This window comes from Sorex fumeus, unplaced genomic scaffold (assembly GCF_029834395.1).
Source record: "Sorex fumeus unplaced genomic scaffold, SorFum_2.1 ptg000024l, whole genome shotgun sequence".
In the NCBI taxonomy this organism is placed as follows: domain Eukaryota; kingdom Metazoa; phylum Chordata; class Mammalia; order Eulipotyphla; family Soricidae; genus Sorex; species Sorex fumeus.
Genome location: NW_026606081.1, coordinates 42,225,446 through 42,250,607, shown reverse-complemented (window position 1 = coordinate 42,250,607; position 25,162 = coordinate 42,225,446). Strand labels below are relative to the sequence as shown.

Below are 25,162 nucleotides of genomic sequence, written 5' to 3'. Positions count from 1 at the left end.
CAACAAAATGGCAGGCTTCTGCCAGCCTCAAACACAATCATCCTTCTCTCTGTGAACTTCAAAATTCTGTTTTATACAATCAAATGGACACTCGGCTGCATTAGGGAGCAGAACCTATGGAAATAGCGACTCTGATTAGAAATATAGAAGCAGAGAAGGAAGAGGAAAATCATTGTTTACTGAGGTAGAATACAGTTTTCTCTCTGGTGCTTCTGCAAAGCAAGTGCTGGCGCAGATGACATTGCTACTTGAAACGGTACCGTTTGCCTCTTTCCAAAAATGCCTTCAACAACTCAGCCCAGCTTTATGTTCCCAAATTGTGTCGATTTGTGATGGATAAAAGTATCTTTCATCCACTTATTTTGAACACCCTGATCATATTGATGGCATGTAAAATGTCATTATCAGGAGATAATTTTTGTTCTAATTTCAGATTTATTTTGACATGTTTTTATGTGGGAAATGCACTTTCAAATAAACCATTCCAGGTTTCGGAATGGGACTTTAAATTGCATCTCCTACCAAAGTGTTGTGCATGTAGTTACTATCAAATAAAAAATGGAACTTTGGATTTAAAAAGTGTTCATTTGAAAATACCAAATTGCAAGAAAAAAACAGCATTGGTCAAAAAACTCTTAATGTTGTAGGGGAAAGATCATCCTATCTGGGCTTGAGAGATAGCTGGAAAGGCTAGTTAGTGTGTCAGAGACCCAGATTTAATCCCTAGCACTACCTGGTCCTCCAAGAACCATTGTGTGTGGCCAAAACCAGAAAAGAAAGGAAAGAGTAAGGAAGGAAAAAAGGACGAAGGAAGAAAAATAAAAGAAGGAAAGAAGGAAGGGAGGAAGGAAGGAAGGAAGGAAGGAAGGAAGGAAGGAAGGAAGGAAGGGTGGGAGGGAAGGAGGGAAGGAGGGAGGGAAGGAAGGAAGGAGGAAAGGACATGTCTTTGAACTGACTTCAAAAAGATGAAGAGGTTTTTTCTGTAATCTGTAAATTTCATGTTGTACCTAATTTCCATAAACTAAATGATAGAAAATATTTTCTATCAGTAATTTTTGCTATCTTTTCAAAGAGAACTTGTGGTTTTATTTTCTCACTTTTTTATAACTTTAATTTATAATTTGGAACATTTTACAGTTATTTTAGTTACTAGTTTTAAAAGACATATCTCACTTTCAGGAATCTCTTTAAAATGTTGAATTATATTTAGAATATTTCACTTCTATAAAAATCACATGAATTTGATGACGCAGTGTACTTGTAGATGATCCTATCTTCGCTTGCTCATAATGATATCTTAAAGAAACTATTATGAATACTGACATGTAGTTTAACATTTGCCAACATATATTTTTAATTAATTTAATTTTAATAATGTAAATGTTTCTTTAAAATTCGTTTAAAAATAAATAAAATTCATTTAAAAATTGTTATCCTTTAATAATAATTATAAAATTAAATTTGCTCAAGCGGGCCCAGTAACGTCTCCATTGGAGACTTTGTTGTTACTGCGTTTGGCATATCGAATACGTCACGGGGAGCTTGCCAGGCTCTGCTGTGCGGGCGAGATACTCTCGGTAGCTTGCCGGGCTCTCCGAGAAGGGTGGAGGAATCGAACTCGGGTCAGCCATGTTGGCTGCATGCAAGGCAAACGCCCTACTGCTGTGCTATCGCTCCAGCCCATAAAATTAAATTAATTTAATAAAATATAAGCAGTAATAATTATTGATGAACCAAATTCTTTGTAAAATATCATAAATAATTCACATTCCTTTAAAGAGATAGATAGTAGAGCTGGAAGGCACTAGCCTTGCATGGTGGCTGATTTTGCAAGGTACCATCTCTTGCAAAGTTCAATCCCTTGTAACCCATATGGTCCCCTAGGCCCTCCAGGAGTAGTCTCTGAATACAGAGCCAGGAATAAACCCAGACTGCCTTTGGGTGTGGGCCAGAAAAAAAAAGGCAAGCAAAAGAAAAACATGCAAAAAGAATATATTATTTTGCCATTTGGGCCATAGAAATAGCCCAGTGAGCCGGTTCTTGCTTGCCTTATAAGCAGCTGACCCATTTCAATCCTTGGCATGACGCTTAGTATGTTCCTTAGCAAGTCCAGGAGTGATCCTGGAGCACAGAGCCAGGAGTAAGTCCTGTGGACAGCTGTGTGTACAAAAGGAAGAAAGGAAGAAAGAAATAAAAAGAAAGGAAGAAAGAAAGGAAGGAAAGAAGGTAAAGAAAGAAAACAAAGAAAGAAAGAAAGAAAGGAAAGAAAGAAAGAAAGAAAGAAAGAAAGAAAGAAAGAAAGAAAGAAAGAAAGAAAGAAAGAAAGAAAGAAGGGAGGGAGGGAGGGAGGGAAGGAGGGAAAGAGGGAAGGAAGGGAGGGAGCAAGGGAGGGAGGATGGAAGGAAGGAAGGAAGGAAGGAAGGAAGGAAGGAAGGAAGGAAGGAAGGAGAAAATGATGGAAGGAAGGAAGGAAAGGAGGGAAGGAGGGAGGGACAAAGGGAGGGAGGGGAGGAAGGAAGAGAGGAGGGAAGGAAGGAAGGAAGGAAGGAAGGAAGGAAGGAAGGAAGGAAGGAAGGAAGGAAGGAAGGAAGGAAGGTGAAATAGAAGAGTGAGAATATTGTCAACTGGTTCCTTCATTTCACTGAAAGATGTGGGTTTTAACCTCATAACTCATATAATCTTTAACCTCGTGGTGTTTGGATCTCCATGAATATCTGGGAAAATGAGTTCTGGTCTATAAAGCACTCGGTGGTGTCAAGAACTTAGAGCATTATGGTGCACTACTGTTTCTTTCCTTCCAGATAAAGCTCTGATTCTGAGACTGAAACTTGTCTCCACTTGATTGTTTATTTATCACAGTCAGAAGGGGCTTATTTATCACAGTCAGAATAGTATGGTTCTAATCATTACTGAAGCAATTAACTTTTCCACCCTAGGGAAATAAGTTTAATTAATCAAAACATTCTTGCTAAGTCATGTTGACCAGTACAAAATGTTCTGTAATTAGTGATACAATTTTTAAACTCTCCAAATCACTGGTAATAGCATTAACTGAAATTCCTGTAATAAAACCTTTCAGGAGAGTGTCATCCTTTTACATAATAATTCATGACTTGAATTTTCAATATCAGACTTTTCGATATCAACTCTCAATAATCATTTAAGAAGTTTTTTCTCTATGATTATTTCTGCCTCATTGAGTTCCCAGGGAAGTTAGACTAGAAGATGCATTAAAATATCTTAGCATTATTTTTGATGCATGTGCAATGTGCAAGAATTCTTTCTGATGTTATTTGATCATTCACTATTCATTTTGACTTAAAATTTGATTAATGGGCTGGAGCCACACTATAGTGGGTAGGGCATTTGCTTTGCATGCAGCTAACCTGGGTTCGATTCCCAGCATCTCACATGGTCACCTGAGGACCACCAAGAATAATTTCTGAGTTCTGAGCCAGGAGTAACTCCTTAGCATCACTGGATGTGACCCCAAAAGCAAAATAAATAAATAAATAAATAAATAAAATTGATCAATATTCTTATAATAGATCCTTCTATATCAATGTATTGTGTGCATATATAGTTTATTAATTAATTTTTAACCATGCTGGAATTTAATATAATTTTATTTAATGCAGTATGGTTTCATATGCTGCTACATTTGTTCATATGTAAATTAAAATCAACTGAAACACTTCATAAAATCTGAAGAGATTTTCATTAGAGGGTGTCCTAGGATCTCTATTTTTAACAGAGTTCCTAATGATTTTTGCATGAAGCCATAAATTAGGATTTGTAGAATTTGTAGAATTTGTATAATTCTCGAAACTATATGCATTTTTCCTTTTCCAAGACATTATTTTTAAAATTGAGATTTGGTTAAACACAGAATTGTAGCTGGAGTGATAGCACTGCGGGTAGGGCGTTCGCCTTACAAGCGGCCAACATGGCCGACCCGAGTTCGATTCCTCCGCCCCTCTCGGAGAGCCCGGCAAGCTACCGAGAGTATTCGATATGCCAGACACAGTAACAACAAAGTCTCCAATGGAGACGTTACTGGGCCCGCTCGAGCAAATCGACGATCAACGGGAGGGCCTTTACCTTTACCTTTACCTTTACAGAATTGTAGCAATGACTAAAGTATTTGACATTAAAACCTGGCATGAGTGTGTTATTTTAATAATGCCAAGTTAATTGTCCCAAATTATTCCCATACTTATTTTAGCTCTTAATTTGTTTAGTCTGGGATTTTATTTAACTCAGGTCACGGTTCTCCTGTTGTTCATCGATTTGTTCGAGCGGGCTCAGTAACATCTCCATTGTGAGACTTAATTGTTACTGTGTTTGGCATATTGAATACATCACGGGTGGCTTGCCAGGCTTTGCCGTGGGGGCGAGATACTCTTGGTAGTTTGCCAGTTTCTCCGAGAGGGGCGAACTCGGGTCAGCCATGTTGGCTGCATGCAAGGCAAATGCCTTACCTGCTGTGCTATCGCTCCAGCCCTTATTTAACTAACGTATCAAAAATATAACAATATTTGGAAATTAAGCTTATTCTATGTTTAACATAAAATGATTATTATTAAGGAATTAGTTACTAGAAAATTTGTTGTTATAACCATTACAAAGTAGAATCACAATATGAGCTATTCCATGTTATGGCTCACGATCATCACGATCACGACCACCCTGTTGTTCGTCGATTGCCTCAAGCAGGTGCCAGTAACGTCTTCTTCATCCTAGCCCTGAGATTTTTTTTTTTAAAGTGCCATATTCAAGGCTTTTTCAGGGTTAGGAGAATGATGTTATGGCTACTCTTCTTTATATTACAGATTTTTAAAAATTTTTGTTTTGGGGTCACATCCAGTAGCTACTTCTGACTTTGAGTTGAGAATCAATCCCAGCTAAACTGGGATAGGGTGGAGGGGATTGTTTCCACTGTGCTAGTATGTATGGAAAAAAAAATGCATTCTAAACCATTGACTTTTCTTCCCTAATATTTTTTTTAATTTGAAGGGCATTTTTATGCAGCACTATTTCAATAATTTTGAACTAACTCTTCTGATTTGTTAATGATACCCTTGTTTTCTGATTTGTGGATAACCATTTTGTCTTATTGGTCTTATGGTAAACAAAATAAATATCACAACAAAACTAGATTCTTAAGTACCATATTTTGAGGAAATTTTCTGAGAATATGCTAGAGTTTTTCTAAGTTTATTTCTCTCTAATGTATAGTCTCAAAAAGGATGAAGATTGTGGGGGGGGGGTGTTGATTGCTATTATATGCCAAGGGTATAGATAGTACCAGTAGCTGCTCAAAATGCATTTGGCAAATGATAAATATTGCTGGTGACCTGGTGCCCATGTTACTAGGAAAAGATTGGGGAAGTAAGTTAATGTATGAAATGGATTTAACATAGTTAATTCTGTAACAAATTTTGATTCTTTTTCTATCCAAGAGACCTGTTTTCTGGTGTCACAGGATAAGAGTGTCAGGTGGGTTCAACATTTCTAACATACCTAATATTTCTATCCATACCCACAGATTCTAAGTCTCAATTGTTACAATTCTTGAGTTCTTTAAAAATAAATGCTCTTATGTCAGTTGATAATTTTGCTTTTTTCTTTCTGGTGCCTAGCTTTGTCTAAAATACCTTAATGCTCATGGCCCCAACTGGTATTATTTGAAGATGTTCTGAGCTTAAGCATCTCATCCTCGGCAGGGCTGACTCTGCTGAGGAAGCAGATGGTGGTAGAGACGAGGCACTCCAGAATAGGGAACATCCCTCTGAGGTTGGTTTGTCAATTTAGAGACACATGACTTTTCAGTTTTACAAAACTTTTGATAGTTTGATAATTTTCTTACTTTTTTAATGGATCTCTTTCTATTTGGATGTAGGTATTAGAATCCCTCCTCTGATCTCCAAAATAGCTTATTTTCTTAAAATTGTCATTATTTATCTGTATCCTTTCTATGTCTTTTAGATCTTACATTAAAATGTAAGCATTTATATGTTTTCCTAATGAAAGCTTTAACCTTTTTGTTTAATGACTAACTTGTAGAAACCTTTTGTATTTCAAGAATGCTTAATTATGTCCTCTGGGAATCAATATGTTTAATTATATCCTTGGAGAATCAATGAGTGTGTGTGTTTATGTACCCTTTTAATATTATCAACTAACTGATTTGACTATCATTTATGTTTTATTTGTGCATGTATTTTATTTTGTTTTCTTTTTTCAAGTTGGGGATTTTTCTCAAATACCTAGTGATCTTTTATCTCTTGTAATTAAAAATGAACTCCAAAACTAGATGACAAACAAATTTTCTCTTGAAAAATAATGAAAATCATGTGACTATATATGTTTTTACTTAAAGTATACTATTAATAAACCGATACTTAAATACACATCAATGTGCATTCAGGTCAGTAGGGAAGAATTTTAATGAGGCCAGTACAATCAGTGACAAGGTAATCCATGAAAAAAATTTTTTTTCATAATGAACAGAACATAAGACATGAATTAGGCTGACAGGAAGAATGAATAGAATTAAAATGGAAGAAGAAAAAAGAAAAACATTGTTCCAACAGAAGGACCAAAGGAAATATGTACAGAAGATTAATTGATAAAGTAAAATTCTGTATGGCAGCAATATGCAACTGAGTGATATCCATTAATTTTCACATGATTGCCAAGTGCCTATAAAATTGAACTTATCAAATAGACACAAGAGATGTAAAATTTACACAGTTCTATAACCATTAGCAACTTTGAGCAGTAATTAAATTTTTTTTCTATTAAAATACACAAGAGGCATGGATACTCTTGCTGGCTAGGCCTATCAAATATTTATTGTGCAGTTAGTGATGATCTATGCAAACTCTCTGGGAGTTTAGAAAATTACCACTTTCCAAGGCAAGTATAAAACTGATTGCCAAATGAGGTTGCAATGTTTAATGGCAGTCACATGCACCAGCCTCATCTATAGCATTGCAAATCTGATCTTCTGTTCTCTTTTTAACTGTAGAGTGTTTTACCACCACTGGCATCCTCAGTTCCATCTAGAACTGGCATCCTCTATTCCATCACGCGTGTGCGCACACATACAAACACACACACACACACACACACACACACACACACACACACACACACACTTCCCCTGCTCAAACATAGGTGCACTCCTGTCTCATCATCTGCTTTCCCTCCTTTTGGAACTCTTTTCTTTTAGCTTAATTTAGTTTAGTTTAGTTTTGGGGCCACACTTGGTAATGCTCAGGGCTTACTCCTAGGTCTGCCCTGCTGGCAGGGATCTGGGGACCATATGCGTTGCTGGGGATGGAACCTGGGTTGGCCACATGAAGGCAAGTGCTCTGACAGCTGTGTTGTTGCTCCATCCCTGGAACTCTATTCTTTGCAGGGCCTCTTGGCTCTCTACATCCTTTAGGTCTCTTCACCAATGTCATGTCAATTACTCCTCCCTGTCTTTGCCAAAAGATCAAAATCACTCAACTGCCCTTCATTGGTTTTCATCTTTGCACATTTCACAATTTCACTGTCATTCCTTCTGCCTTGTTTATCATATGTCTCCCACCTCTAGCATGACAGCAAAGAGTTTTGGTTTTGTTTACTTCCACAGTGCCAGCAATTTGCATAGTGCCTGGCACCTGGTGAGGACGCAGAAAGTATTTTTAGAATGAATTTATAAATGCAAAATTATTGAACAAAATATTTAGCATAGCAAGTTTAGTGATGCATTAAAAATGCAGTCTGGCTCAGTTGAGGTTTTCTCAGAAATGCAAGCTCATTTTGAGTCAGAAAAAATTATAAAAACGGTAGTAAAGAGGAAAAAATGAAACAAATTTAACTAGATGGGAAAAATACATGAAAAAAATTCAAAATTAGGAACATTTCATCAATAAAACACAGCAAGTCATTTCTCCACCATCATATTTTATGTTAAAATAACATTCTTTTCTTTAACATCAGTAATAAGATGCTTTTTATTCTTCTCTTCTCAGAGCATTTTATCCAAAGATTAGGACAACAGTTTTTTTTGAAAAGTACAAATATTAAAAAGAAGGAAAGCTCAAAAATTTCAGAGATAGTATAATTACTAATACAATGAAACTCAAAATATTACACAGAATTAAAACAATTTAACTAAAGTATCTTGCTAAGTTTCTAGGTATATATATAACCAGTATAAAAAATACTGCTCAAAATCTCAACATGAAATCAAACTATTTCTAAAATTTAAATGATAATGTAAAAAGACTGAATAGCTTGATGTACATGTGAACACTTTGAAGGCATTTTCTCTACCACATACCAGGACACATTATGAAGCTGTGCAATATTAGCCCAGGAATAGACCAATAAACTGATGCAAGGTAACAAAAAGCCCACAAACACACCTACATCTTTCTGAATTAAAAAAAAAATTTATTAGTGAAACACCATGAGGTACTTACAAATTTTTGTGCTTGGGTTTCAGTTATACAATGATCAAATACCCATTTCTCCACCAGTGCCCTCTTTCTGAATTTTTTGGTAATGACAAAAATGATATTGCAGGTCAGTGGGAAGTGAATCAAATCTTTGGTAAATGGTGCTGAGACAAACTTACCAATATGTAAATTGTCAGTAGGGTCTTTTCAAGAATCTCATTGTGTACCCCCAGGAGTGGAGCATCTCTGGGTGGGGGGGAGGGGGCTCTTTCTTTCTGGTTTAAGTTCTTTCCCCTTATTTTAGTTTATTTTAGTGGCCTTTGTGAAGTGAGCAGTGTTTTTCCTTCAAATGTCTCAATGCAGGTAAATTATCATGAGCTCACCTTTTTACCAAAGATCACTGGAGCTTCTGTTTTTCTCTGAAAAATTTATGTCAATGAAAAGCTGCTCATAACAACAGTCAATACTGGACAAATATTGGACAAAATACTGGTTTTTAAACTCTTTGAAAAACATCCTTTAATAATCGTTGTCATATAAAAGATGAAAGAGATAGAGTACGTGTTCATTTGAGAAAGCAAGGCAAAAGCAAAGGATGGATATGAAAAATGTTTCATTGTGTATACACATAGCCATAGCGTTTACATTACTTAAATCCCGTCAATATTTAAAGCATCCTCTTTGAGCAATACATTTCTATTCTTATATATCTATTTTTTTCTATACAAAGCAATCTTTCCTGTTTCTAATGTTTCTTTAGAAAACAAGGTGTTTTTCTCCAGTACCCCACCTCCTATTCTCTTGCCACTATCTAGTTAATAGGGTGCAGTAAAGTGCAGGGATGGGAGGCCACAGAGCTCTCTGCTTTAAAGGATGATCACTGGGAACAAATTCTGGGCCCTGAGGCTTGGTTGCTATGGTGATTCTGCTGCTCTGCCAAGGCTCCTTCTCACTGTGGGTGGAAAAGAAGCTCCCTGCCAGCAACGATGTGGGATTGCTGGCAGCTGGAGAGAATACTGAAATGATGCCTGCTTCCCCAGATGGGAGATCTGAGAGTCCGCTTGCAAATGCAATGGGCAAACTCAGACCCTGAGGAAGAGTTGCATCATTAAGATTCAGCCTAGCAAAAATGTGAACCGGGCACGCTTTGAGGAGATACTTAACGTTTCTTACTTTGAACTCAGGCTTTCCAGTGGGTGAAGATTCAAAAGGGAAAAAAATCAAAGTTGACCTGGCAATAAGGAAAATCACAGGAGCTTGTCTTTGTCAATAGACATAATAGAATGTCAAAGGTTCAAAATGGTGGTGTTAACGGGGCAAGTAAAATGTATGTGTCCTTTAACGTAGAGATCCTAAGCACCTTCAGATGAGTCTGTTAACTCAGTGTTCTCAAGTTGGATTGTCCCACTACTGATTTTTTATTTCATGCTTTTCTGAATTTATTGGATGCTGTTCCGTAACAGCTGCCTCAACCCACATCCCTACAGTGCAGTGGGCATCCTAGATGACCAGAATTATTGCGTGGAGTCTAGTATGAGTCTCTAAAAACCACAACCAAGAAAACCACAGCCAAGAAAGGGAAATAAGCAGAAGCTGACCGTGAATTAGTAATGAAATGAATCACAAGTCTTTGATGGCAGTTTTATGAATTCCCAATGGGCCTACCACTCCATTTCTTCCTGAGTCATTTTAATTCTTACTTTACCTTTATTTTTATTCATTTTAGGTCTGGTATCCAACTAAAGTAGTTTCTATCCATAATTATATGTTTGGACTCATTTCCTTTTGACTGCATGTCTCTAATGTCTGCAATAGAAATCCCCCACACCCATTTGAAACTCTTGAAGAATAGTAGGAAAGAGAAATCACAGAAGAACAGGACTTGAAATCATTGGGTTATATGGAATACTTGCCATAATTAGAGGTGACTCTTCTTCTGATTGATAGTAAATAAATTTTAATTAAAAATGGTTAGATGTAAATTTTACCAAACTTGCTCTCTCCCCACCAAAGCAAAAACAATCCAATGAATTATTCGTTATCCTGTCAATCTCTCCCCCAGACTGTGTTCAATGACATTCAAGTACACACACTGGCCTCATCCATCTGTCAGTGAAATTTTTTCCATGATATTCTAACCTATTTTTTTTCTTCCTCACGTGTGTGTATGGTGTGTAGGAACATTCTGGAAATTATTTTTCCTGTATGAGCAAGAGCTGTGGAAGAGGAGAGTTGTTCTAATCTCTGATTTTACTCTTCTGGCACAGAAAAGATAACCATAATTCTCTTTAATGGTCAGTTTGATAAGCAACAATAAAATAGACATATGAAGTTGCTTCACATAGGAACTCTGGAGTGATCACACTCTACTGGTGCTATGAAGTGTATACATATGCTTTCTAGATAAAGTGTACATAGATATCCTTATGAATACCTACATCCAGTAAGTGACAACTCATTTTCCAGTGTTATGTGATGTTTCTGAAAAAAGCAGTGTCAAAATTATAAAATCATGTGGAGAGCATTAGAGGAGCTTGAGCATTGCAAAGGAGTATTTGACTAGGAAATTTCTGAAAAAGAAAAAAGGAGGAGGAAATATTTGAAATCTCTCTCTCTCCATGTATGTATATATAGATATATCTAGATAATATACATATCTCATATCTATCTATATAGATATATTCTATCTATATATTCTATTTATATATATCTATATATCTAGATATAAATATGAATCTCTCTCTCATATTGATCAATAGAGATATACAAAATAGATATAATATATATTTATACATAAGTATATGTAGATATCTATAGAAAGAATATGAAATATATAGATAAATTATATATCTACATATATCTATATATACTTTCTATCTATAAATATCTAGATATATAGATATCTATATATATACATATATCTACATATTCTATCTATAGATATTCAGATATCTAGATATATATGTCTAGATATATGTCCATATAAATATCTAGATATCTAGATATTTATAGATAGAAAGTATATATAGATATATGTAGATATATAATTTATCTATATATTTCATATTCTTTCTATAGATATCTACATATACTTATGTATAAATATATATTATATCTATTTTGTATATCTCTATTGATCAATATGAGAGAGCGATTCATCCTACATAATGCTATTAATTTAATCAGTCCTCTTATTTTAAATTTGCTTTTTCACCAGTGGCTGGCACACAGTTTTCTCATATATCTTATTGCAAAATGTAGATACTTAAGTGTCTGTTAATCTTTTTTAAAGAAGATATCTAGATGTCACCTAGAAAATTCTGATATTTATCTTTAATATTAATAATCCTGGTATTTTGATATCAGGGGCTAAATGCACACAGCTTTTGAATAACTGAAGACTAAAGTGATATGATTTCAAAATGTCACATGTGATTACTTGACCACATTTTTTAAAACTATATTAAAACGAAATATAGTTTGTTATGTTCACAATATAGTAAAGCATAATACTAATAATGATATCAATTTTAGTACCTAATAAATTCATACTTAATATTAATAGAGGCAACATTAGTGGGTGGTTACATTCTCACGTACTATATTATATAATAGCTCTAATGCACATAAGTGAAATTATGAGAAAAATTCTTCCTGTCACCCCCATCTTTTTCTTTTACAAATTATAAAATGAAAGCAATTATTGTATCATAGGTAAAGGGGTAATGTCAGATTTCTAAGTTGCCCTGGCTCTTTCTACTGTGCCACTCTCTCTCCCATTTACATTTTTACCATGCCCCATAAGAAGAAATAGTTTTTCCATTGTTAGTGACTACAAAAATTGAATTCATACATATCTGAACTTAGAAGATTCTAAGATAATGTGCTTTCATATATGAAATTCACAAACATTTGTCATCATTCCCTTTTCACTTAAAAATTGCACTATAGAAAAAATTAGTTGAAAATGATCACTCTGAAAAAGAATTGAGTGTTGAAAGTAGGCTTATTATTGCCAACCATAATGTCTAAAATGAGAGAGAGAAAGAGAAAGAGAGAGAGAGAGAGAGAGAAGAGAGGTGTCTCCCATAAGGCAGTTTGGGGTGGGGGGTTATTTGAGTTGGTTGGGAGGGAAACTGGGGATATTGGTGCTAAGAAATTACACTGGTGGAGGCATGGATATTGGAACATTGTATGAATAAAACCCAATAATGAACAGTTTTGTAATTCCCTATCTCATGGTGATTCAATAAAATTAAAAATATTAAAAAAATACAAGTGAAAGTTTATTGACAGCCTGAAGATTTTAACTCAATGTTTAAGAGAAAACTAAAGTTAAAATTAAGGACATCAGGTTAATAGAGCCAAGATAAAATGATATGCAGGTGTGTTTGAAGGATAATTATTGTAGGATGTCTGTGTTGGAAAAAAAAAGAACTTCTGTTGGTTTGGGGGTATAAGAGAAAGCTAAATGGGGGAGGAGATAGCATTATCATGTTTGTGAAGAATGAATTTATAATATAAGAACTCAATTTTATACTTCCCAAAGCGTGATAGGACTTAATTTATATATTGACCTGATGTCATCTCTATATGCAAATCCTTGATCTGTAATTAAAGAAACTCTTGTACATATACACAATGGACTACTATACACGTACTAGAAAAGATGAAGTCATGAAATTTGCTTACAAGTTGATGGACATGGATAGTTTCATACTAAGTGAAACAAGTCAGAAAGAGAGGGACAAACATAGAACAACTGCAACTCATTTGTGGAATATAAAATAACATAATATTAGACTAACAGCCAAGGACAGTAGAGACAGGGCCAGGAGGATCGTTTCACGGTTTGGAAGCCTGCCTCATGAGCTGGGGAAGAAGGCAGTTGGGATGGAGAAGGGACCACTAAGTCAATAATGGTTAAAGGGATCATTTGGAATGGGATATGTGTGCTGAAAGTAGACAAAGGACCAAACATGATGGCCTTTCAGTATCTGTATCACAAACCATAATGCCCCAAAGTAGAGCGAGAATAAAAAGGAAGGTGCCTGCCATGGAAGCATGGGATGGGATGGGGGTGTCGGGAGGGATACTGGGAACACTGGTGGTGGAAAATAAGCACTGGTGGAGTGATGGGTGTTTGGTCATTGTATGACCAAAACCCAATAATGAAAGCTTTTTAAATGTGTCCCACGGTGATTGAATAAAAAAAAAGAAAGAAATTTTGCATGAGCCCCAAATATTGAGTGTGATCTTTCCTCTTGTTCTGTAGGGTGCTTTGAGTGCTGTATTAAGTGTCTGGGAGGCATTCCCTACGCCTCGCTGATTGCTACCATCTTGCTCTATGCTGGTGTTGCCCTGTTCTGTGGCTGTGGTCATGAGGCACTCTCTGGAACTGTCAACATTCTGCAAACCTACTTTGAGATGGCAAGAACTGCTGGAGATACACTGGACGTCTTTACCATGTAAGCCATTCAATTGTTTTTTCTTATTTTGGGGGTGCAAGCCTGTCTTTCTTTATGCTATATAAACAGGGGTAAAGAGGGAAAGAAGTGTTATTTATGAACATACACATATTTCTGAGAATATTACAGGAGTCAAAAGAACATTGATTTTTATTACGCATATGGGACAGAGCAGAAAATCAGATGCCAACATAATCTATGTTTTAATTTGACTGGAAAGTTTTATCCCACATCCAATTACCATTTGGTGGAATACTTGCATTTATCTTACTCTTCTAATTTAAGCAGGGGCTGTTCTAATAGAATAGAACAGAGAGCAGAGAACAGAAACAGATAAAAATAGACTCTGGTGCCAAGTTTTAGATGCTTACCAAACCCTATGGGTGCTCCATGTTTTAAAATACTTAACTCAAGCATGAGTAAAATACCACCTTTCTTTCTTTACCTTATACAAACTGTTATTGATTATGTAGCAAACATTGTAAAACATTCAACTAACTTCTCTTGAAGTAATAAACCAATAAAGCATTACAAAACTGCTCCTGAGTAGGTTTCAATTATACAATGTTCCAACACCAATCCCTCCACCATTGTAATTTATCAGCAACAATGATTAGGGGGAGTTTCCCTTTTATTCTTACAACTCCATAAAAAGGAAGTTGATATTATTTTACCATGGCAGTTCAATTTGACTTGGTTTAATAATAATTTTAGTCCCTATTCTAATACTTGATGAGTACTGATAACTAACGAGGTAGAAGACTAATTTTCTCCACTTTCAAAATAAAACATATGTGATTGTTACATTTTAAATACTTTTTTGGTTTTAAATTCTCTTAAGCAAAAGCTCTGGCTCAAAAATTCAGTTAATTTAACTCATAGAGTTATTATTTCTCCTAGAAAATGAATAGAGAAAGGTGTTGCATATTTCTTTCAAATAATAGAGCAAAACTGCTCAACTCTAGGGGGACAGTGAAGGGCAAGTACCCCAGAAACAGTAGATAAAATATGTATCTTAAGAGATATTCAATATTTCTTACAATTGATTTTTTTTACAGAAGTAAGTACAATAAGAAGAGGAAGTTTAAATGTTTATGTATTAAATGCATTGGTAATTAAATCTTTGAGGAAGTTTGCTTAGGAAAGTAGAAATGTATCCAAGGCAAGCATACAACCTTTTCCTAACCTCTCAATCACTTAGAGGCATTAAGTGGAGGAGAGAGTTGATTACCCAACCATTTGGTTTTAAATGAAATTATTTGAAGACAACATCCTTAAGTCTGAAATATAAGTTTAGGATTTTATCAATGCCTTTGACAAGAAGAAATGCAGATTCAATAGCAAAAAATTAAAAATAAGTACATAAAAATAGAAAAGGGAATTACATAACTTTGTTTACTGTCACTGTCACTGTCCTCCCGTTGTTCATCTATTTGCTCTAGTGGGCCCAATAACATTGTGAGACTTGTTACTGTGTTTGGCATATCGAATACATCACAGGTAACTTCCCTGGCTTTGCCGTGCGGGGGAGATACTCTCAGAGGCTTGCCGGGCTCTCCTAGAGGGATGGAGGAATCGAATTCGGGTTGGCTGTGTTGGCTGCGTACAAGACAAATGCCCTATCCACAGTGCTGTCGCTCCAGCCCATTTGCCTATAAAACTATTTCATGAGCTATTTCTTAAAATAAGAATTATCCATAACATTTAACTAAGTAAATCAGTAACGTCTCCACTGGAGACTTTGTTGTTACTGTGTCTGGCATATCGAACACTCTCGGTAGCTTGCCAGGCTCTCCGAGAGGGGCGGAGGAATCGAACTCGGGTTGGCCATGTTGGCTGCGTGCAAGGCAGACGTCCTACCCGCTGTGCTATCGCTCCAGCCCAAATTATAAATAATTTTAAAATTTCAATTAAATGCCACCATCATGTTCCTCCCGTTGTTCATTGATTTGCTTGAGCGGGCACCAGTAACATCTCCATTGTGAGACTTGTTGTTACTGTGTTTGGCATATTGAATACATCATGGGTAGCTTGCCAGGCTTTGCCATGTGGGCGAGATACTCTCGGTAGCTTGCCGGGCGCTCCAAGAGGGCGGAGGAATTGAACCCGGCTTGGCTGGGTCAGCTGCGTGCAAGGCAAAAGCCCTACTGCTGTGCTATTGCTCCAGCCCAAAATGCCACCATAGAATGAATTTATCCTTGAACATTTATCAATACTATTCATCTTTTGAATCTAACTTAAATATAATTAATTATTGTGTTTTGGATTATTTAAGATTTCAGAGAACCTTAAGAAAATGACTTCATGTGCATATTTTAATGTGATAAAATTGACATTTTCTTTTTAGTTAAATCTCAGCCTACACTGGACAAAATATGTTTTCACTGTGCATTATTTTAAGCTTCCACAGATGTCCTTAAAATCTACAGATTCTCTATATTTAGGCTACATCCAAATTGCTAAGTTCAATTACAGACAGAAACTTGTAAGATCTCATAGGCTTAATAAATGCCTGATGTGATTGTATGTATCTATCAGAAACCTATTGTCAAGCTGTGCTTGATAGTTTTCTTACATAGTTCTGCCAAAGCACACAAGGAATAGTATATGTGGGTGTTCAGAAGAGATATTGGAGATAATTTTCTTAGTATAAGACTTATGCCTTTGATATATCTTATGTTGAAAATTAAATATGAGATCAATATTACATATTTATAGTAAGAATAACGCTTTCATTTGACACTCATTACAACAAGTATTCAAGTTATCATTCCTCATGATTTATATAACTGAAATTTCTATGATAAACCCTGTATAGTTACCAAATTCATTAAGACTTTTCAGTATTAGTAAATACTTCATGAAAACAGAGAGAAGATAAGCACTACAAGTTAGTGGGTAAAATTAATGCTAATTCATACATTTAAATATTATATGATAGATTAGAAGAAGTAGAGATTACCCTAGATGGGTATTCCTTACAGGAATTTTTGAAGAATTGATAAAAATAAGTGGAAACAGAAATAGTAAAATAATAAAATGTAAAACAGAGATGAATAAAAGATGTCTTCAGAGATAATATCTCCAAAATAAACTGAGATAAATACGAAAAAAATTTGGTTCTGAAGAAAAGATTTGTTGGCCAACTCCATTAATTTAAAAAGTTTGTTTTTTGCTCATACCTCTCATGCTTGAGTTTACCAAACTGAGCACCCTTACATCATTTAACAGTTTGTCAACTGAATGTATGAAGATAAAATTAACTGTCCTATAATCAAATCTTCTACCTGTGATCTTCAGGATGCAATGAGTAAATCCTATCTTTATTCCTCTTAGCTATTTCTTCTGTGCTCTTGAAGACTTTCCAAGCCACTCTCTTCCTCCTGCACAACTCAGGTGCCAGGTCGTTCGTTGTGTTGAGTTCTCGACCTAGGTACATATGACTGCTGCATTCAGAGATGTTCAAACAAACATCTCCTATTTTTATATCAACTTTTAAATAATCTCCCTAAACTCCATCGTGTCCACCTCTGTCTGATACACAGACACATATCTCAATATAATCAATATCTCCTAGTCATCAGGGACAGACTTGCTGAAATGTGACTATTCAGTTTCACAAAGCATACAAAATCTGCTTCTCAGAAATACATTTACAAATGATATCTATTCTTAGCACTGCCCTGTCCTCTCATTCATTGTTCATAGATTTGCTCCAGCGTGTACCAGTAACGTCTCCATTGTGAAACTTATTGTTACTGTTTTTGGCATATCGAATATGCCATGGGGAGCTTGCCAGGCTCTGCCGCGCAGGCGAGATACTCTCAGTAGCTCTCCGGGCTCTCCGAGAGGGGTGGAGGAAAAGAACCCAGGTCAGCAGCATGCAAGACAAACGCCCTACCCGCTGTGCTATCGCTCCGGCCCCATTTGTATTCGTATACAGTTAATATTTATCTTGATTATTCTATATGCCACTACTTCTCACCAGTGGAAGGTCTGAAATGTATGTAGCTTCAATTTATATGATCCATTTGATAATTTTGTAACATTCCATTTGAGATACAGAGACTTGAGGAAGGGGGAGAGAAAGTAAACTTCTTAAAAGTTTTGTAGCCCATAAATTGGTTTTGAAATATGACACCTAACCTTTCTCATGTGATTAGTTTCTCTGGAGCATTTTTTCCCTTAATTTGTGAGTTTAGTCCCTTAAGTGGTTGGTCATTTGCTGTCTCCAAATATATCTGGGCCGGAGCGGTACTATAGCGAGTAGGACATTTTCCTTGCATGTGGCGGACCCGGGTTCCATCCCCGGCATTCCATATGGCCCCCCGAGCACTGTCAGGAGTGATTCCTGAGTGCAGAGCCAGGAGTAAGCCCTGAGCATCACCGGGTGTGACCCTCCCCCACCGCAAAAAAACAAAAAATAAACGTTACCAAGTGTGTAGACTTACTTTCCAATGAGGAAATCTTTCTATATCCTAACCATAACTTCTGTTAGTTATAGCAATTTTGGCTCCATCAATACTGGAAATAGATCTGTTCTGTTACTCTCTTCTATGGGATGAGATCTAATTCTCAATTTGCAGTTCAGATTTTCTTATATGAAAGTATTTTATTAAGGTGTTATTATTTTGTTCTATCAATTTTATTTGATTTAATCAATCTATAGAGCAGGTATTTTTACTCCTTCCAAGAAGATTTATAAAGGGAAGTGAAAAAAATTAAAGCTTGTTTAAAGTAGAATTTATAAAATAAACAAAATTCTAATTTTTCTAGTAACTTGGGTTTTCTATAGTTCTCATGAATAATGGTCAAAAGGCATCTTAATCATAATGATAATACTCCAGTTATTTAGCAGATAATCACTATTTCATACTTAAACAAATTATCATGGAAGTTTTAGTGAATCATTTATAGAAAATTTTATTTTGTGATTTAAAGTACTTTCTAGAAGTCAGAGTTTTCTACAGAGTACACAGAATACCTTGAAATAATGTAATTTGCCTCTCAGACAGATTGAAATGATAATTCACTTGCTAAACCTTAGTCTTATTTAATCAAGAACAGCTATTTTAGTCTTAAAGCCTATTTTACTAATTGGGTTATTTTGAATATAAAGTATGAAATTACATATTTATAACTCCTTTAATGTATTACATATATAATGTCCCTATCTTTAAAAATGCAGATCTTTTGGGAGATAATCTTTGTATCTCATTTGTCTTAGAATGAATTCTTTCCTTTAGCCAAAAATAATGGGTGATGTCATGTACTGAACATTATTCTAATCTCTAAGGCTACAAAGTACAAGACAAATATCTTGTCCTAGAGCAATAGCGTAGGAAAGACATGCTATCGAAGTGCAGTGCCTTATTAATCATATGCAAATCAGAAAACGATAGTATTAATACTTGATTTGATTTCTAGGATGCATCCTGTTAATAACACAGAGGAAATGGAGAATCTAGAATCACTATTATATACTGAAATAGACATAAAATAAACTGTAATTGGACCAGAACATAGAGAACTAAAAGAGAACTAAGTTCATATAAATACTGATAAAAGAGATATTTCTCCAGTTGGTATTAACACAAAAAAGCATACAGGTATATTGGAAATTAAAATTTAAACATAAGCTAATATTTAAAGTCTAGAGGAAAATGTGGCTTAAGATTTCACTTCTTTTGGAGCAAGAAATTTAGAAAAAAATGATTATTGTTTATATAAGTGCTCCTAATTTTAATAAATATTTTGCACAAATCAAAGAGTGTTAATATGACCTTATTTTACTATAGTTATAATTAAAATACAAATTAAGATAATTAAATATAAATAATTAAAATATAAGTCCCTGGAAATAGTATCTAAGGTCTTTCAGAATCTAACCTCATCTACTGTCTGTATCTTATCTTGTTTCAATCTTGCATTCACTTAGAATTCACCAACTATACCATAAACATTAAAACTCAGTTCTTCCTTGGAATCATTTAGCTTGAGTCATCTTACCTGATATTTCTGATCCTAAGTCTCCACTTACATGAATTGTTTTTAATTACATCATAATTTTGTATGTAGAATAGTGTCTACCTTTTTATCAAAGGCCGTGTACACAAATCTTGTTAGAGTTCCAGGACTAAACCCCATTTGTCTTATCAGTTTTTCATAAATTAATTTTTTCTTAGTCTAAAAGGCAAAACAATTTTCTACTTTAATAACTAACTTCTTTGTGACATATATATATTTTTTATTAGAGTTAACATTATTCTATTTTACCAAATTCCTGCCTTTTTCCTTGTAGAAAGTACTGGTTCCCTACCTATGACCGCAACCTTGAGTTCCAGAATGTGGAAAGATATTTGATAAAAGAAATTTGGTCAGTGTGGTTCGATTACTAGATGTTGATATTAGGAGATAATCCTGAGCTCTTTGATAGATCTGATATAACATAGGTGCTCTGATAAGTGCATGAGCTGTACTTGAGTCAGAGTCTGGTTCAGACTCTGACTACATAGATGCTACATAGATGACTTGGGCTCTAGAAGGAAGTCAAGTGCCAAGAACAAGCAAAAATATGGATTCAAAGAACAAGCAAAAATATGGATTCAAAGCTCCCAGATAGAATGCAACACCTTTATTTCACCTCATTTCAATAATCTCAATTATTGAAGGTTCCTGGGCTGAAGAATGATAAAATCACAAAAAAATTGAGTTTTTCAATCTTCCAAATGTATTATACTTCGGTGTAGTAGCAATAAGGAACTAATGCACCACTATGACAAACAGGATGTTATAATGACACTCTCAGTCTATGTGTTTAAGATGTTGCCTTAGTAACATGACTGAGCATATTTATGATATCATTTGTAGCCTTTAATGAAATGTGTGTATATGTTTTGCCAAGATTTCTGCTAAGGTATTTAGTTCTGTGTTTATTTGTCAAATTTCTCCTAGTTTCTTTTTTTAATTGTTTTTGGGTCACAACTGGTAACTTTCAGGAGTTACTCCTGGCTTTGCACTCAGAAATTACTCCTAGCAGTGCTCGGGAGACCATATGGGATGCCAGAAATCAAACCTGAGTGGGTTGCGTGCAAGGCAAGTGCCTTATGTCCTGTCCAGTCTCTCAAGGCGCACTTTTCCCCTAGTTTCTTATTGTTTACCTTTGCATTCATTTACAATTTAATTGCCTTCTGGTCAAAGAGAGGGGCCTAGCATGCTCTGTGTTCTTGACAATAGTATTAGGTACAGTCTTCATCAGCTGGCTGGAGCCCTGTTAAAGGTCCCTAGAGTGGTTTCATTTTCTTTGTTTTTACAAGAACATATCTTGCTTTTATACCCAATAGAAAAGTTGTCAGAATTTAAAATTCACATTTAGAAAAAGGTAACTTATATTTATTAAGTACTAAGGAAGTAGAATAATCTGTGTTATTACCCTGGGAACCAAAATTAGTTAAGCTAAGAATTCTGATTCGCTGCTATCTGATCCTATTGTGATAAGTGGCTTCAATCGTAGGATTAGAAAAGCATTCAGTTGACATGTTAGTGAGAAAAAATTCATTTTTATAGCAAAGTTTAGTTTTCCTAAATATATAAAATTCCATGAAGTTTATTTCCAGATTGTTAATAAAATGTGATAAAGTTTAAGGGTTGAAGGCAGTATGTTAGTATTAAAATTTTAATGATATAAATTTTAGAAATAGAATTTTGAGTGTAGCAAAGTAGAAAAAATTTACTTGTATTGAAGAATAATTTCATAAGAATACACTTGAATATTAAGAAATTGAAACTGGGAGTGATAGTACTGCAGGTAAGGCTCTTGCCTTGCTCATGGCCAAACTAGGTTCCATACTTGGCACCCCATATGGTCCCAAGGAGCTCTCCAGGATTTATTCCTGAGCATAGAACTAGGAGTAAGTCCTGAGCACAGCTGGATGTTGTCTTCCCCATAAAAATCAAGCAAAAAGATTTTTAACTTCAATGATGTACACAACTCATAGCAGACCCTATTGTCTCTGTTGTTGTATTGTGTCAACTTGGAGTTAGACACTTGCTGTGCTATACAAGTAAAATGAAATTGGTCTTCTTATCCACTTTAACTGTTTCTTCTTGGCTTTTCCTCTGCCTTGGGAATGTCCAATTTTTAACTGGATTCTGAAAATGTTCTCTAGAGCATTGGTAAATTGGTATTTCAATGGAGGTGTAAGAGTTGGGACTTCCTAATTCACCAACTTGTCCAGGTCCCCTTCCAAATTCATATTAATCTAATTAAAATTAATGTGTATTGTAAGCAAGAATTTACACTAGAAACATAATTATAAATTATTGATATCCACTGCATAGCATCCAAACCCTTTGCGTTTATCTTTTCAAAATTTTATTCTAACATTAAATAAATCATGGTAGTTAAATACATTTAAATACATGGTAATGAGTCAATTGATTTCTTATATCTTTTTAATATACATTTATTTTTCTTCTTCTCTTCTTCCTCCTTCCCCACCCACTCCTATGTTTTTCTTCTTCTTTCTTTCTTCTTCCTTCTTTAATATTATGTCATATCCAGCAGAATTCAGGTATTACTCCTGACTATAAGTAACTCCTGATTTAGGGTATTTAGGGTACCAGATGTGGTGTCAGAGACTGAACTAGCACTGGCTGTGTGCAAGACAAATTTATTTACCTCCTGTGCTATCTTTATGATCCCAAACATTAGTTTTCTTACAGTTGCAAAAGATAGAGGCTTGACCTCACTTTCACCATGTTGAAATGAAAGTTTAAAATATACTCGTTTAATTCATATTCAGCACATGTTTATTTATAATTGAAAAATCCTGTTAACCTTTTAAATATCCAAAGATATTGGTTTAGTAGATTATACTACAAATCTATATGCACGTTTTATGTTTATATTTCCTAGACAATATTTTATATGGGTTTACATATTTTTTGTGTATGTATTTTTTTTACCTTGATTCATATAAGAGAATGAGATAAAGAATCTGGGACAAAGAACAAGAGATAAAGAAGCAATCAAAAGTGCCCAGACTCTGGTTTATAATTTCATTTTTCCTTAAAAGGACTGGAACTTCTCTAAAACATGGCTAATTTGGAGAGGAAGGAGATGTATGCAAGATGAATCTAGAACATCCCTCTATGTGGAAGGACTACAAAGCCCAATTTGAAGGGTTTACCATGGACTAAGTCTCAAACAATTTGAAACCAAAGAAACTTAGTGTTTACTTATAAATAAAAATTCAGGAAGAAACAGACATTCTTAATCCAAATTAGAAAAATTGATAGAAAAACAAGTAAGTAGATTGAGGGAAGAAGGTATAATTTTTACATTAGAAAGCCTAGTATCAACTTACAAAGGTGAATAAGTGCATAATTTACAAAATGAATGTTTTATAAGCATGATAGAACTATTGCATCAAGTAAGACTGTTACACCAAAAGCAAGTTTTAAAGAGAAGCAAGATATTTGTGTTGTGTTAAAATCCACTTTCCCAAAGAAGAAATCCGAATGGCTAAAAGGCACATGAGAAAATGCTCTACATCACTAATCATAAGGGAGATGCAGACCAAAACAACAATGAGATATCATTTCACACCACAGAGACTGGCCCACATCCAAAAGAACAAAAGCAACCGGTGCTGGCACGTATATGGCGGGAAAGGGACTCTCCTTCACTGCTGGTGGGAATGCTGACTGGCTCAACCCTTTTGGAAAATAGTGTGGATGATTCTCAAAAAATTGGAAATTGAGCTCCCATTTGACCCAGCAACATCACTCCTGGAAAAATATCCCGGAGAAGCAAAAAAGTACAGTTGAAATGACATCTGCACTTCCATGTTCATTGCTGCACTATTCACAATAGCCAAAATCTGGAAAAAACCCGAGTGCCCAAGAACAGATGACTGATTAAAGAAACTTTGGTACATCTACACAATGGAGTACTATGCAGCTGTTAGAAAAGATAAAGTTATGAAATTTACATACAATGAAATTAAAATAATATCATATCATATCATACAAGTGGTACTACATGTAAAGTATCATGCTAAGTGAAATGAGTCAGAAAGAGAGGGACAGACATAGAAAGATTGCATTCATCTGGGGAACATAAAGTAACAAAATAAGATACTAACACCCAAGAACAGCTGTGATAAGTACCAGGAGGTTCACTCCATGACTTGGAGACCAGCCGCACATGCTAGGGGAAAAGGCAGCTCAGATAAAGAAGGGAGCACCAAATAAAGGGTGTTGGGAGGATCCTCTCAGGATGAGAGATGCATGCTGAAAGTAGACTATAGACCGAGCATCATTGCAACTCAATATCTCTTTTGAAAACCACCACACCCAAAGGGAGAGAGAAAACAAAAGGGAATGCCCTGCCACAGGATGGGGTAGAATAGGGGGGATGGGGGTGGGAGGGATACTAGGAGCATTGGTGATGGAGAATGGGTACTGGTGAAGGAATGGGTACTCAATCATTGTATAAATGAAACCCAAGAACAAAAAAATTGTAAGTCTACAACTGTACCTCATGGTGTTTCACTAATAAAAATTTTAAAAAAATAAAATAAATCTATCCTCACTGTTTGTTAGTTGCTTGGAAAACAATTATGTGGTGCCAAAATCAGACATTATCTTGATAAGATGATTAGCTTCAGAGGAGGATTTGTGACTCAGGGTGTGATTCTCTTAAAGGAACACATATTAGAACATTCTATCTGAATCTTCAGAGAGCCCGGCAAGCTACCGAGAGTATTCGATATGCCAAACACAGTAACAACAAAGTCTCCAATGGAGACGTTACTGGGCCCGCTCGAGCAAATCGACGATCAACGGGAGGGCCTTTACCTTTACCTTTACCTATCTGAATCTAATTAGGAGAGAACATCAGACAACCCCCAAGTAAAGAACGTTCTATTTAATAATGGGCTGATGTTTCTCAACTTAATGTCATAAAAAACAAATAAAGGGTGTGAAAATGTTTCAGCCATGGAAATGTTCCTTGACAAATAAATGTAATATTTATATTTATTATTTATATTTCAAATTTTTATATTTATATATTAGATTTTATATAAATATTTTATATTTATAATATACATATTTTACATTTATATTAAATGTAATATTTATATTTATATGTATTATTAATATATATTATATATTCCTTATATAAATGTTCCTTGACAAATAAATGTAATAAAATAACCCCCAGAACGATCC

General features: G+C 35.1%; 1 protein-coding gene across 1 annotated transcript in view; it reads left to right on the top strand.

Annotated features, from left to right (window-relative positions):
• Positions 1–25,162, top strand: part of GPM6A (glycoprotein M6A) — a 121,046-nt gene that overhangs the window by 67,641 nt on the left and 28,243 nt on the right. Inside the window, exon 2 of the mRNA XM_056113982.1 lies at positions 13,732–13,924. Coding sequence (XP_055969957.1) covers positions 13,732–13,924 — 193 coding nt within the window. The remainder of the gene's footprint in view (positions 1–13,731; positions 13,925–25,162) is intronic.